We start from the raw sequence: 14,105 nt of genomic DNA on the forward strand, positions 1-14,105 counted from the left end.
TTGATCTAGGGTGACCATAAAGAGAAACTATACTAGCTTTACCCCTTAATCCCACCCAGCAGGCATGGTCATCAGACAGTACAGGTTGTGGGCGGACCCTTAGTGGCCTCACTCACAACACCGTACCACACCACTGGTCCCGCCTGGCTCATAATACTGCACTGCTGGTCCCGCCCCGCTCATACCACCGCACCCGCTGGTCCCGCCTCGCTCATACCGCCGGTCCCGCCTCGCTCATACCGCCGCACCCGCTGGTCCCGCCTCGCTCATACCGCCGCACCCGCTGGTCCCGCCTCGCTCATACCGCCGCACCCGCTGGTCCCGCCTCGCTCATACCGCCGCACCCGCTGGTCCCGCCTCGCTCATACCGCCGCACCCGCTGGTCGCGCCCCGCTCATACCACCGCACCCGCTGGTCCCGCCCCGCTCATACCACCGCACCCGCTGGTCCCGCCCATACCACCGCACCCGCTGGTCCCGCCCGCTCATACCACCGCACCGCTGGTCCCGCCCCGCTCATACCACCGCACCGCTGGTCCCGCCCATACCGATGCTCTCGCCTCGCTCATACCACCGCACCGCTGGTCCCGCCTCGCTCATACCACCGCTCGCACATAATACCGCACCGCTGGTCCCGCCTGGCTCATAATACCGCAATGCTGGTCCCGCCTCGCTCACAATCCCGCACGCCCCGCCTGGTTCATAGTACCGCAATGCTGGTCCCGCCTCGTTTACAATACCGCACGTCTCGTTTCGCTCATAATACCTTATCGCTGGTGCCGCCTCGCTCTTAATACCGCACGTCCCGCCTGGCTCCGAGTACCGCACCGCTGGTCCCGACTCGCTCATAATACCACACCGCTGGTCCGGATGTGCAGCTGGAGGAATCCTACTGGAGTGAGGGATAAGATGAGCAGTTGCTTCTTAAGACCCTCAGAGAAAATTAACATTTAACCCCAACAGTGCTGGGGAAGACCCGCAGCATTGCCTTTTTTTATCCTGGGGTTCAGGGTTAATGGTGAGAAACATGCAAGGAAATTTACTTTATTAAGTATATGGCCAAGAGTAAGCAGACTTCCCTCTAAATGACTGAGCTCTGGTGTCTACTGTGAATGTTATCGGTCACACCCCATCGATTATACAAAGACATTCTAGAGAATTGTGCTCTTCTAACTTTGTGGTAACAGTTGGGGGGGGGGGGGGGGGGGGGGGAGAGACCCTTTACTGTTCCAGCATGACTAAAATTGGAGGGTATTAAAGTCGAAAAGAGGGCAATCCCATATTAACAGCCATGATTTATAAAAAGGAGAAGTCGAGGAAGCTCACATAGATGTACTGGCCGGGTGTCCATAAACTTCTGACCATAAAGTGTTAGTTTTAATGAAGCCTTCCCATGCCTGGCAGAGCCGAGTGTGGGCAATCTTTACTGACACACAATATATATATATTATATAGGAGGAGCTCACCTGTCATCCCAGCTCTGACTCCGGTGAATTTCCCGTCCTCGTCCAAATCCGGGTTCTGCCTCATCCGCAGGGCGCGGGAATACAGCCGCATCACCGCGGCCGCGACCTGCAGAGGGGAACATAACAAGGCTAGTACACCCACCATCTCCTGTGCCATATAATAAACATAAAAAGAAAAGGGAAAAAAAAAAAATCTCACCCCTTCCACGTGCCGTGCCACGACCTCTGGGTGCTGCTCCTGCAGTAGGTGGAGCTGCACTCTTTCCCATCAGCCTCAGGACTGGGACGCTATTCACCGACATCGAGAAGTTCCTCTGTGGAGAGAGTCAGATGTGACTGATGGATCTACCAAACACGAGGCAACATAGGTTTCTGCTTTGTACCCAAATATGTTGAAACTCTTGCCCTTTCTATGCCCCCCTCCTGCTGATGCATTAAAGACAGCCGCCTTCCCCGTCTAGTACTTAGTCCAGCCCTGTCCAAGACATTTGGGGAAGGGAAAGACATACCATCAAATGTCCATCACTGGTACAGCATCACTGAAACCAAAACGCACACAAGAGGATTGCCTGACTCTTCCAGATCAGGGAGGGATCATGACTAACCTGGTCATATGCTGCTGGTTGCAGTTCCCATCCTTATTCTACACCGAGAATTGCTGCACAACCTACTGTGGAGGCAGGAGTGACCGCCTCCCATCCCCCCACATCACCAAACCCATCCATCCCATATCCGAACCATCAGACACCATTACCTGCTCATCCTCTGTAAGAGGCAGAAGAGCCAGAGGCTGCAGGGGCTCCTCGTTTAGAATCACAGCAAACTCCTTGTCTTGCATCTCCTCTGGAACCTGCAGTGCCAAATAAACACAAGAGGGTTAGGGAAGGGTGGACAGACCCCCCCCCCCCCAGCTGTGGGAAGGGAAGGGTGGACAGGCCCCCCCCCCCAGCCGTGGGAAGGGAAGGGTGGACAGGCCCCCCCCCCAGCCGTGGGAAAACGTGGACAGGCCCCCCCCCCCAGCCTAAAAAATGGGACGGGGAAAGAGAAGGGAGATGGCCTAGGACAGACCAAAAGGGGTTACTAATGGCAACAGAAAATAATTGGTCAAAAGATGTTCAGATAGTATAAATATACAAAATTATTTAGTAATATTAATATCAAGAACATGTATAGGACAGTACAGTGATCAAGTGAACTATAAGAGGAGATGGATAATTATATACAATAGTCTAATTATCACTAAAAAGGACACACAGCATGACAAACAGTTAAACAAAAAACTCAAGGCACAGGCCCCCCAGCCGTGGCAAGGGTGGACAGCCCCCCACTCCCCAGCCGTGGCAAGGGTGGACAGCCCCCCCCCCCCCAGCCGTGGCAAGGGTGGACAGCCCCCCACTCCCCAGCCGTGGCAAGGGTGGACAGCCCCCCCCCCCCCCCAGCCGTGGTAAGGGAAGGGTGGACAGGCCCCCCCCAAGCCGTGGCAAGGGAAGGGTGGACAGGCCCCCCCCAGCCGTGGCAAGGGTGGACAGGCCCCCCCCCCCAGCCGTGGCAAGGGAAGGGTGGACAGGCCCCCCCCCCAGCCGTGGCAAGGGAAGGGTGGACAGGCCCCCCCCCCCCCCAGCCGTGGCAAGGGAAGGGTGGACAGGCCCCCCCCCCCCAGCCGTGGCAAGGGAAGGGTGGACAGGCCCCCCCCCCCCAGCCGTGGCAAGGGAAGGGTGGACAGGCCCCCCCCCCCAGCCGTGGCAAGGGAAGGGTGGACAGGCCCCCCCCTCCCAGCCGTGGCAAGGGAAGGGTGGACAGGCCCCCCCCTCCCAGCCGTGGCAAGGGAAGGGTGGACAGGCCCCCCCCTCCCAGCCGTGGCAAGGGAAGGGTGGACAGGCCCCCCCCCTCCCAGCCGTGGCAAGGGAAGGGTGGACAGGCCCCCCCCCTCCCAGCCGTGGCAAGGGAAGGGTGGACAGGCCCCCCCCAGCCGTGGCAAGGGTGGACAGCCCCCCACTCCCCAGCCGTGGCAAGGGTGGACAGCCCCCCACTCCCCAGCCGTGGCAAGGGTGGACAGCCCCCCACTCCCCAGCCGTGGCAAGGGTGGACAGCCCCCCACTCCCCAGCCGTGGCAAGGGTGGACAGCCCCCCACTCCCCAGCCGTGGCAAGGGTGGACAGCCCCCCACTCCCCAGCCGTGGCAAGGGTGGACAGCCCCCCACTCCCCAGCCGTGGCAAGGGTGGACAGGCCCCCACTCCCCAGCCGTGGCAAGGGTGGACAGGCCCCCCCCCCCCAGCCGTGGCAAGGGTGGACAGGCCCCCCCCCCCAAGCCGTGGCAAGGGAAGGGTGGACAGGCCCCCCCTCCCCAAGCCGTGGCAAGGGAAGGGTGGACAGGCCCCCCCCTCCCCAAGCCGTGGCAAGGGAAGGGTGGACAGGCCCCCTCCCCCCAGCCGTGACAAGGGAAAGGCATATAAAACATATACAATAAAACCTTCATAAAATTAAGGCCAAAATGTATTCTGCTCCGTCATTGGTGAAAAAGAAAACAAAAACCACATATTTGGAGTCCGCGATTTGTGGCTAGTTTTTTCCTGTGACACGAATAGGGGGGGGGGGGGGTTTAGCCCCTTGATTTCAATGTGGAGCGCTAATTGTGGCTCATGGGACATTTTGTCGCGTTGCGCGTTTTGTCCCCCCCCTTCTCTCTAGGGCGTCTGCTTTCAGAAGAAAAAATATATGTGAAGAGTGAGGTAAGCCTGTGTAGACTAAATAGAAGGCTTTGTTATTTCTACAAAAGAAGTATGATAATGCTATATTGGTAGATGGAGCTGGGATTAGAGAGAGAAAAAAAAGGGTGGGGGGGTTGGGGAAACGACAACTAAGGCCGCGTACAGACGAGCAAACATGTACGATGAAACCGGTCCGCCGGACCGTTTTCACCGTACATGTCTGCCCGGAGATTTCTGTATGATGGCTGTACTCACCATCATACAGAAATCCGCACGTAAACAATACGCGGGGCGTGTCGGCGCCGTCACCGCGACAACGTGCGCGGCCCTGCCAGTTCAATGCTTCCACGCATGCGTCAAAGTCATTCGACGCATGCGAGGGATGGCGGCCGCTCGGACATGTACAGACGACCGAACATGTCCGACGGGCAGGATTCCAGCGGGCATGTTTTAAAACATGTTCAGAAATATTTGCCCGCTGAAAAAAGGCCCGGCAGGCAAATGTTTGCTGGAATCCTGTCCGCTCGGGCCTACACACGACCGAACATGTCTGCTGAAACTGGTCCGCGGACCAGTTTCAGCAGACATGTTCGGTCGTGTGTACGGGGCCTTAGCCTTTAAAAGACATAAGAGGTGGTCGGTGAGGATTTGATATGAAGACTGATAAACTCACCTTGTTCTCTTTTATATAAAGTGCCAACATCTCCTCTCTTCCATAGCGATACTCCGCCAGTTTATACTTTGGCATAGCGGGGGAGGGAGGAGGGGAAGCAACCGATCCCCCACTGGATAGTGCACGGAGCCTGGAGAGAGATCATTATATTATTATTCAGGATTTATTTGGCACCAACAGTTTACAACTTGAGGGTAGACAGTACAAATACAATACACTTGAATACAAATCGGAATCAGAGAGCCCTGCTCCTTAGAGCTTACAGGGATCGTCTATACGTTGTTGTTCGGGAGGGGATGGGATAGGAGAGTTTTTGGGAGACATGGGGGCAGAAGTGACTGCAGACACGGTACAGGGAGAGAAAGAGAGAAAGAGAGAGAAAGAGAGAGAAAGAGAGAGAAAGAGAGAAAGAGAGAGAGAAAGAGAGAGAAAAAGAGAGAGAGAAAGAGAGAGAGAGAGAAAGAGAGAGAGAGAGAGAAAGAGAGAGAAAGAGAGAGAAAGAGAGAAAGAGAGAGAAAGAGAGAAAGAGAGAAAGAGAGAAAGAGAGAGAGAAAGAGAGAGAAAGAGAGAAAGAGAGAGAAAGAGAGAGAAAGCGAGAAAGAGAGAAAGAGAGAGAAAGAGAGAGAAAGAGAGAGAAAGAGAGAGAAAGAGAGAAAGAGAGAGAAAGAGAGAAAGAGAGAGAGAAAGAGAGAGAAAGAGAGAAAGAGAGAGAAAGAGAGAGAAAGAGAGAAAGAGAGAAAGAGAGAGAAAGAGAGAGAAAGAGAGAAAGAGAGAAAGAGAGAGAGAAAGAGAGAGAGAGAAAGAGAAAGAGAAAAAGAGAAAGAGAAGGCATGGTACAAGGAGATAGCCCTGCTGCTCAGTACAACAGGATCCCCCCCCATTGAGTGTCTTCATACAGAGCCCCCCCTGTTCGCTGCCTTAGCATCCAGCCAGGGAGAGCCTGGCTCCAGTGCTCTGTGTGGACGGAAGTCAGAGCTGGAGGAGGGGGAGGTGTGCAGCGAGGAGACGGGGCTTGTAGGCTGTTAGGATGGGCGGGCCTGCACCTTGCGATGCCACTCGAGAAAAATGGCCAGTATCGGCGCATCCCTACTTTTCAGCGTAGAGAGGATATTGAAAGCCATGGGAAACAATCATCAACTGACCCAGGGTGGTGGAAGCCAGAGCACACCACTGATCACCACGTGCTGTGTGCCAGGCGAGAACGGGAGGACGTCATATGAGGTCATCTCAGAACGTGAGAGCTCCTGCCAGTCAATTGACAATACGGAGGAAGGTGGTTCAAAAGTTCTTAAACACACTGGAGGGAAGGATCAACCTTCGTGTGACCACTGTGATCGGCTGGCACAGCGGTGAGAAGATTGGAAACCAGTCCCACAAGGCGATTTCCTGGAACCGAGAGATGTTTTTTGGCAGGTCAATCTTTGTGCAGGAAGCCTACACGGAGCGCGCTCCCACAACACAAACATTGCCGCCCGGCGACACACACACACACACCCCTTACTGATAAATGTAGATGCAAGTCAGGCCCCGTGTCAGCTCATTTGCTTGCTAAATGTTTCTCTATATCAGGGGTTTGGTAACTTGGGGGCCCTCCAGCTGTTGTAACTTCCAGCCTTGCAATGCCTCATGGGAAATGTAGTTCCACAACAGCCTGGAGGGCCCCAGGTTGCCTACTCCTGTGCTCTATATCATTACACATTGGCTTCTGCAATAACCCCCGCACTCCGCCAGCCGAACCGTCACAAAGGCATTCCGACAACTCACCACTTTCAATTGCACCCAAAAAGTGTGCCCCCCCCGCCAAGCTTCCCCCCCCCCCCGCCATGCTTCCCCCCCCCCCCCCCCCCCCCCCCAATTTCACCGTCCCACCTTTTTCATCTATATAGCAAAAAAAAAAAAAAAAAAAAACCCCAGTGGTGATCAAATACCACCAAAAGAAGCTTTTTTTTCTCCTTATGGATTGCATACAGTGTTGCATGACCGTGCAATTGCCAGGTAACCACTTCAGCCCAGGATTTGCCCTCTTAACCGCTTAAGGACCGCCGCACGACTAAATACGTTGGCAGAAGGGCACAGCTAGGCACATGGACGTACAGGTACATCCCCTTTAAAGCAGAGTTCCACCCAAAGGTGGAACTTCCACTTAATCCACTCCTCGCACCCCCCAAAAATGCAGATTTTTTTTTGGGGGGGGGTGGGACTTCCTGTCCCACTTCCTCCTTCCGTCGAGGGGCTGCAAAGGCGAATAATCTAATCGCCTTTTGGCAGCCCCTCCCTGGAGGCGATCGCCTGGGGACACGTGACAGGTCCCAGGCGATCGCCTGTCCAATCGGATGGCGCAGCGCCGCTCGCGCATGCGCAGTGGGTGCCCAGCCGTGAAGCCGAAAGCCGTCTCGGCCGGGTGCCCAAACTTAGAATGAAGACGCCGGCCGGAGAGGGGGGTAGAGGAGCGGAGCCCCGGCCGGCGCGTCGCTGGAACGTGGAGCAGGTGAGTGTATGTTTATTAAAAGCCAGCAGCTACACTTTTTGTAGCTGCTGACTTTTAACAAACATTAAAAATGAGTAGAACACCCCTTTTAGAAGCCCAGCGCGCTCGCGCCGACGGGACCCGATCGCCGCCGGTGTGCCACGATCGGGTCAAGAACGGGAGCTGAAGAACGGGGAGAGGTGAGTGTAAACAAACCTTCCCCTTTCTTCCTAGTTAGCCTGTCACTGATCGCCTGTTACCTGGGTTAGAGAACGACGATCAATGGCGTCACATGCCCAGCCACGCCCCCTACAGTAAGAAACACACATTAGGGAACACTTAACCCCTACAGGTTAACCCCTTCACTGCAAAAATTACAATGGTCCCAAAATAGTGTCAAAAGTGTCCGCCGTAATGTCACAGTCATGATATAATAAAAAAAAAAACTAAAAAAAAAAAAAAAACACACGACCGACAATTTGGAAAAAAAAATTTTTTTTTTTTTTACTTTCTGCTATAACACATATCCCCAAAAAATATTATATAAAAATTTGTCGGTATAGGCCGATATATTCATCTACATTTTTTGGCAAAATCGCAATAGGCGTATATTGATTGGTTTGTGCAAAAGTTATAGCGTCTACAAAACTATGGGATAGATTTAGGGACTTTTATTTTTACTTATTGTTTTTACTGGTAATGGCTGCGATCTGCAATTTTTAGCAGGAATGCAACATTGCAGCGGACATATATGCCCCCAAATAATTTTTTTGGGGGATCAGAGATATTACTACATTGATTAGCGCTATAAAAAAAATGCACCGATTGCTGTATAAATTACACTGGCAGGGAAGGGGTTAACACTAGGGGGCGATCAAGGGGTTAAATGTGTTTTAACTGTAGGTGGGGGGGGGGTCAGGGGGCAATGACAGATCACTGTTCCCGATCACTAGGATCAGAACATCCGAGATGTCCCCTGTCAGAACGGGGATCCTCCTCGTTTACAAATGTCAGATCCCCGTTCTGCCCCTGTATACAGCGATTGCGGACGGCCGCAATCTCACGTGCACGGATGAACCAACCGATGTACATCAGTTCGCGCAGGAGAGCCGACCTGCCACAGTAAGTATGGCAGCTGGTCGACAAGTGGTTAACCACTTAAGACCCGGACCTTTAGACAGGTAAAGGACCCGGACAGTTTTTGCGATTCGGCACTGCGTCGCTTTAACTGACAATTGCGCGGTTGTACGACGTGGCTCCCACACACTTAATTTTTTTGCTTTTTTTTTTTTTTTCCTCTCTCCCCCCCTCTCCCCCACCCCCCCCGCTCTCTTTCCGTGGTTGGCCCACTTTCACCACATAAGTATAATAAAACATAGGTGTGGAAATAGGAAAATAGGATGGACGCATTAAACGTATTATCATTGAATGCGAGGGGACTAAATACACCCGAAAAAAGGAGGATACTCATGGAGGATTTACAAAAATTAGGAGTAGATGTGGCATATATACAAGAAACACATTTTAGAGAAGATAAAACCCCTATTTTAAAGACGAGAACATATCCAATAGTATATCACGCGACAAACCAGGAGGCTAAGTCAAAGGGGGTGTCTATCCTCATAGCAGGGAGAATTAATTGGACGTACGAAGATGTTATGAGAGATCCGAAAGGAAGATATATATTTGTGAAAGGCAGGATAGGAGGAGTGGGGGTAACACTTGCCACTGTATATGCACCAAATGAAAAACAGGAAATCTTTCTAGGTAAAATGATCACGCGCCTGCAAGATTTTACAGAAGGACACCTGATCTTGGGAGGGGATTTGAATATCCCGCTAGACCCTAAAGAGGATACATCGGCCGGAAAGTCGTATATCTCGTATGGGGCGAGGAATCGCATCACCCAAATTCTGCATAAAAACCAGTTGATTGACATATGGAGGCTGATGCATAATAAAGAAAGGGACTATACGTTTTATTCTGTCCCACATAAAACATACTCTCGCATAGACCTTTTCTTTATTCCACATGCCCAATTGCACTCAGTAAGATCAGCCAAAATAGGATCTATTACATGGTCCGATCACGCACCGATTTTCTTGGAATATGAGTTACAAGACCTAAGACAAATCAGACCAAACCAATGGAGACTAAATGAAAGTCTCCTACAAGATAAAGAGGTCTTAGAAGATATAACTAAAGAGCTGGAGTTCTACTTTAGCACTAATGATACCCCAGAGTGCGACCCAGGAATTGTCTGGGAAGCACACAAGGCGGTCATCAGAGGTGTGTTAATTAAACACGGATCCAGAATAAAGAGGAAAAGAACTGAAAAACTAAAAAGGTTACTGGAAGAACTAGTCAAGCTAGAAGGTAGACATAAGCAAACTAGATCAGCAATAGTAGAGGAAGAGATGGTGGGGAAGAGAGCGGAAATTACGGACCTTCTGTACTATAAAGCAAAAGCAGCAATACAGAGATGTAAAAAGTTTGCATATGAATCAGGCGACAAGTGCGGGAAAAGACTCGCTAGATTGTTAAGAGAACAGAAAATGAGCAATTATATCCCACAGATTAAGCCACCAAAGAAACCAAAGGTTACGAAGCCAAATGATATAGCAAAAGAGTTTCAAAAATATTACTGCTCTCTTTACAATATACAGAGTAAATTCCCGACCCAAGACCAAATTGATCAATACCTCACGGAATCAGATATCCCAAGACTATCAGAATTAGACAAAGAGAGGTTAGATGCCCCCATAGTAGAAGAAGAATTAAAAGTGGCAGTAAGTTCAATAAAAATGGGGAAAGCCCCGGGACCCGATGGGTACACGGGTCAATACTATAAAACTCTGTTCCCCTCGTTATCAAAATACATGATTAAATTATTTAATGCATTGGGGACAGCGGCAAATTTAACTAAACAAACCTTATTGGCCTATATATCGGTGATACCCAAAGAAGGGAAAGATTTGAGCTTATGTGGAAGTTACCGGCCGATCTCCTTACTAAATCTAGATGTTAAGATTTTTGCTAAAGTTTTGGCAAACAGGATACAACAATACATCCCAGATCTGATACACTTGGACCAGGTGGGATTTGTCCCCACGCGGGAGGCACGTGATAATACTATTAAAGCCATCAACTTAGTACAGATAGCAAATACAACCCAGACGCAATGCGTGTTCTTGAATACGGACGCGGAGAAGGCCTTTGACAGGGTGAATTGGAGTTTTATGAGGGCAGTCTTACAACATGGTGGATTTGGAAATAAAATAATAAAATGGATATTCTCCATGTACTCAGGATTAACGGCTCAGGTACGGGCTAATGGAATATTGTCAGACCCACTACAGATCTCGAACGGGACTAGACAGGGCTGCCCTCTGTCCCCACTCCTCTTCGCCCTGTCATTAGAGCCTTTTCTGAGTAAGGTACGCAAAAACCGGGATGTCTCAGGAATACAAATAGGGAAGAACCACTGCAAAATTACAGCATATGCAGATGACATGTTGTTTACCCTCACTAACCCGCTGACTTCAATCCCGAACTTGATGAGGGAATTTGACAAATACGGATCTCTATCGAACTTGAGTATCAATTTTAATAAATCAGAAGCAATGGGAGTTAATGTCCCACAAACATCTATAACACACCTAAAACAAACATTTAAGTTCAAGTGGACAGATAGAGCACTGACATATCTTGGTATACAATTATCAGGGAAAGTGGATAAGATCTTTGACTTAAACTTCCCACCATTACTGCAAAAGGTGAAGTCGTTACTTGACAAATGGAACCAGGGGTTCCATACTTGGTTGGGTCGATGCAACATCATTAAGATGAATATACTCCCGAAAATCCTCTATTTACTACAAACACTACCAATACATATCCCAGTGCAATATCTCAAACAATGTCAAAGAGTTATCTTTGAATTTGTGTGGGCACATAAAAATCCAAGGATACAAAGAAAACAACTAATGTATACTAAGCAACAGGGAGGACTTGGAGTCCCAGATATAAGGAAATACTACTACGCTGTACACCTAAATAGATTAGTAGATTGGAATAGACACTCAAATACAAAGTTATGGGTACAAATTGAACAGTCACAATCTAAAATACCATTAGAAAGAGCATCATGGTGGTTTGCCGCAGCTCCTAAAGAAATAAATAAGAACCCGATATGGGGAAATACAGTGAAGATATGTGCAGCAGCATTTTCTATGATTGGTATTGATCCAAGGACTTCCCCATTATACCCAGTGATAGGCAACCCCCTGTTTCCGATGGGATACCAAGAGGGTGCTTTCCGACATTTAAGAGATCAAGAATGCACACAGGTAGTTAATTATATTCGAATGGGAAAATGGGTTACAATAGCTGACTTGATGGAACAAGGGAAAGAATTCCGTTTAAAGTTTTGGAATGCACTTCAGATGGTTCACTTCCTGAACACACTACCAAATCCAGAGGTTTTCGAGAGGCCACTTAAGAGATTTGAGAAAATGTGCAGTGAAAAGGGAATATTGACACACACCCTATCAATGAGCTATGAAATACTAGCGCAATCAGGGAGCAGTCCTCCGAAGTGTGTCCAGGACTGGGAACAGGAATTAAAAAAGACATTTAATATGGAACAACGACAACGACTATATAAACGAACACATGAAAAATCAATCTGTGCGAGAACCCAAGAGACAAACTACAAGATCTTTGCAAGGTGGTATAGGACACCAGAAAAATTAAACAAAATCTTTCCAGAAATGACAGAGAAATGCTGGAGGTGTCAGGCAAGCAAAGGGACGATGCTCCATATATTTTGGGATTGTCCCCTGCTAAAATTCTATTGGTCAGAGATTAAAAGGATACTCCAGCTATGCTCAAAATATGAGATACCAGAAAATCCAGAATTTTATCTCTTACACATGAATCCAATCCCCGAGAAAGCATATAAGGAAACAAGTATATGTCATCTATTAGATGCAGCCAAAGCATGTATTACAAAGAAATGGAAGTCACCGGCCCCACCAACTATAGAGATGTGGATAAATAAAGTGAAGGAAATTAGTAAGCTAGAAGAACTAGTACTGACAGCACGACATCAACAGGAAAGATATCTAAGAACATGGAATTCCTGGAAATCCTTCTTGGACTCCAGGGTAGAGTCTATGGAGATGGCTGTGGGTGGGGGGGGGGGGGGAGGGAGGGTACGGGGAGAGATTAGCTTTTTTTTTTTTTTTTTTTTTTTTGTTTGTTATAATCTTATTTTTATTTTTTATTTTTCCTACATACCGCGATGGGTGGCATTGTTGTCTCCCCCGGACAACCAGGAGGAGGGACGAAAGCAAGGTTGTGACTAAGGTTAAAGGGGGATGCTCCATAGTATAATGCGGGATATATTATCTTATACTGAAATGCCCAGTTGTATCATTTGTTTATGTATTATTTGTTTATGTATTATAATTCTTAAATAAAAAAAGAGCTTGAATCCAAAACAAAATTGGCGTCCCTTTTTCCCCACAAATAGAGCTTTCTTTTGGTGGTATTTGATCACCTCTGCCGTTTTTATTTTTTGCGCTATAAACAAAAATAGAGCGACAATTTTGAAAAAAATGCAATATTTTTTACTTTTTGCTATAATAAATATCCCCCAAAAATATATAAAACATTTTTTTTCCCTCAGTTTAGGCCGATACGTATTCTTCTACCTATTTTTGGTAAAAAAATAAATAAAAAATAGAAATCACAATAAGCGTTTATCGATTGGTTTGCACAAAATTTATTGCGTTTACAAAATAGGGGATAGTTTTATTGCATTTTTATTATTTTTTTTTTTTTTTACTACTAATGGTGGCGATCAGCGATTTTTTTCGTGACTGCGGCATTACGGCGGACACTTCGGACAATTTTGACACATTTTTGGGACCATTGTCATTTTCACAGCAAAAAATGCTATAAAAATGCATTGTTTACTGTGAAAATGACAATTGCAGTTTGGGAGTTAACCACAAGGGGGTGCTGAAGGGGTTATGTGTGACCTAATATGTGTTTCTAACTGTAGGGGGGTGTGGCTGTAGGTGTGACATCATTGATTGTGTCCCCCTATAAAAGGGAACACACAATCGATGACACGGAGCTTCTGACCGGGTCGCGTGCACGCGCCGCGCGACCCCACGGCTGGGCTTAAAGAGCCATGTACGTGGATGTGCCCAGCTGTGCCACTCTGCCGACGTATATCGGCGTGAAGGGGTCCTTAAGTGGTTAAAGTAGCGCAGTGCTGAATAGCAAAAAATGGGGGGGGGGGTCATTTATTCGGACCTGAAGTGGTTAAAATGAAAGGGACTTCCTGAACTGCTGATCCTTTTTATGAAGATTTCACAGTAAATATCCACCATACTCATCCATCCACACCGACATGGAACTCACCATTCTGGCCCAAAATTTAGTGTTTCAGCAGCCATGATGTGTTCTTCAGGTACCTGGAATTAGAATGAGACAGTCAACACCTCACCCAACACAAGTACCCCACCCCCGCCCTTCTCCAACACACAAAATATAATCATGGCTATTGGGCTGGAAAATCCCCCCCCCCCCAAAAAAAGAAGAAGAACACCCCACACAGTACATTCCTGCACCGCACATTTCCCGTGTTTTATCACTTTAACCGCTTCCCACCCTGGGCCATCATAAAATGACGGGCGGGCAGGAACCCCATTGTTCTGGGAGGACGTCAAATGACTGCCTCCCGAGAACGGGAAGCGATCTGTCACCCACTGGTGTCTG

The 14,105-nt window shown here is 48.8% G+C and overlaps 1 protein-coding gene across 10 annotated transcripts in view; it reads right to left on the reverse strand.

Annotated features, from left to right (window-relative positions):
* The window catches only part of GIGYF1 (GRB10 interacting GYF protein 1), a 74,663-nt gene that overhangs the window by 40,859 nt on the left and 19,699 nt on the right, over nt 1-14,105 (reverse strand). For 7 of the 10 annotated variants that reach the window (XM_040347030.1, XM_040347035.1, XM_040347033.1 and 4 more), the window contains 6 exons: nt 13,749-13,801; nt 4,847-4,976; nt 2,220-2,315; nt 1,665-1,779; nt 1,466-1,571; nt 766-891 (listed from right to left, as the gene is read on the reverse strand). In XM_040347030.1, coding sequence (XP_040202964.1) covers nt 766-891; nt 1,466-1,571; nt 1,665-1,779; nt 2,220-2,315; nt 4,847-4,976; nt 13,749-13,783 — 608 coding nt within the window. In that variant the 5' untranslated portion in view covers nt 13,784-13,801. The remainder of the gene's footprint in view (nt 1-765; nt 892-1,465; nt 1,572-1,664; nt 1,780-2,219; nt 2,316-4,846; nt 4,977-13,748; nt 13,802-14,105) is intronic. The other 3 variants (XM_040347038.1, XM_040347037.1, XM_040347031.1) reach the window with 2 other exon arrangements.

The sequence above is a fragment of the Rana temporaria genome, chromosome 3, assembly GCF_905171775.1.
Source record: "Rana temporaria chromosome 3, aRanTem1.1, whole genome shotgun sequence".
NCBI lineage: Eukaryota > Metazoa > Chordata > Amphibia > Anura > Ranidae > Rana > Rana temporaria.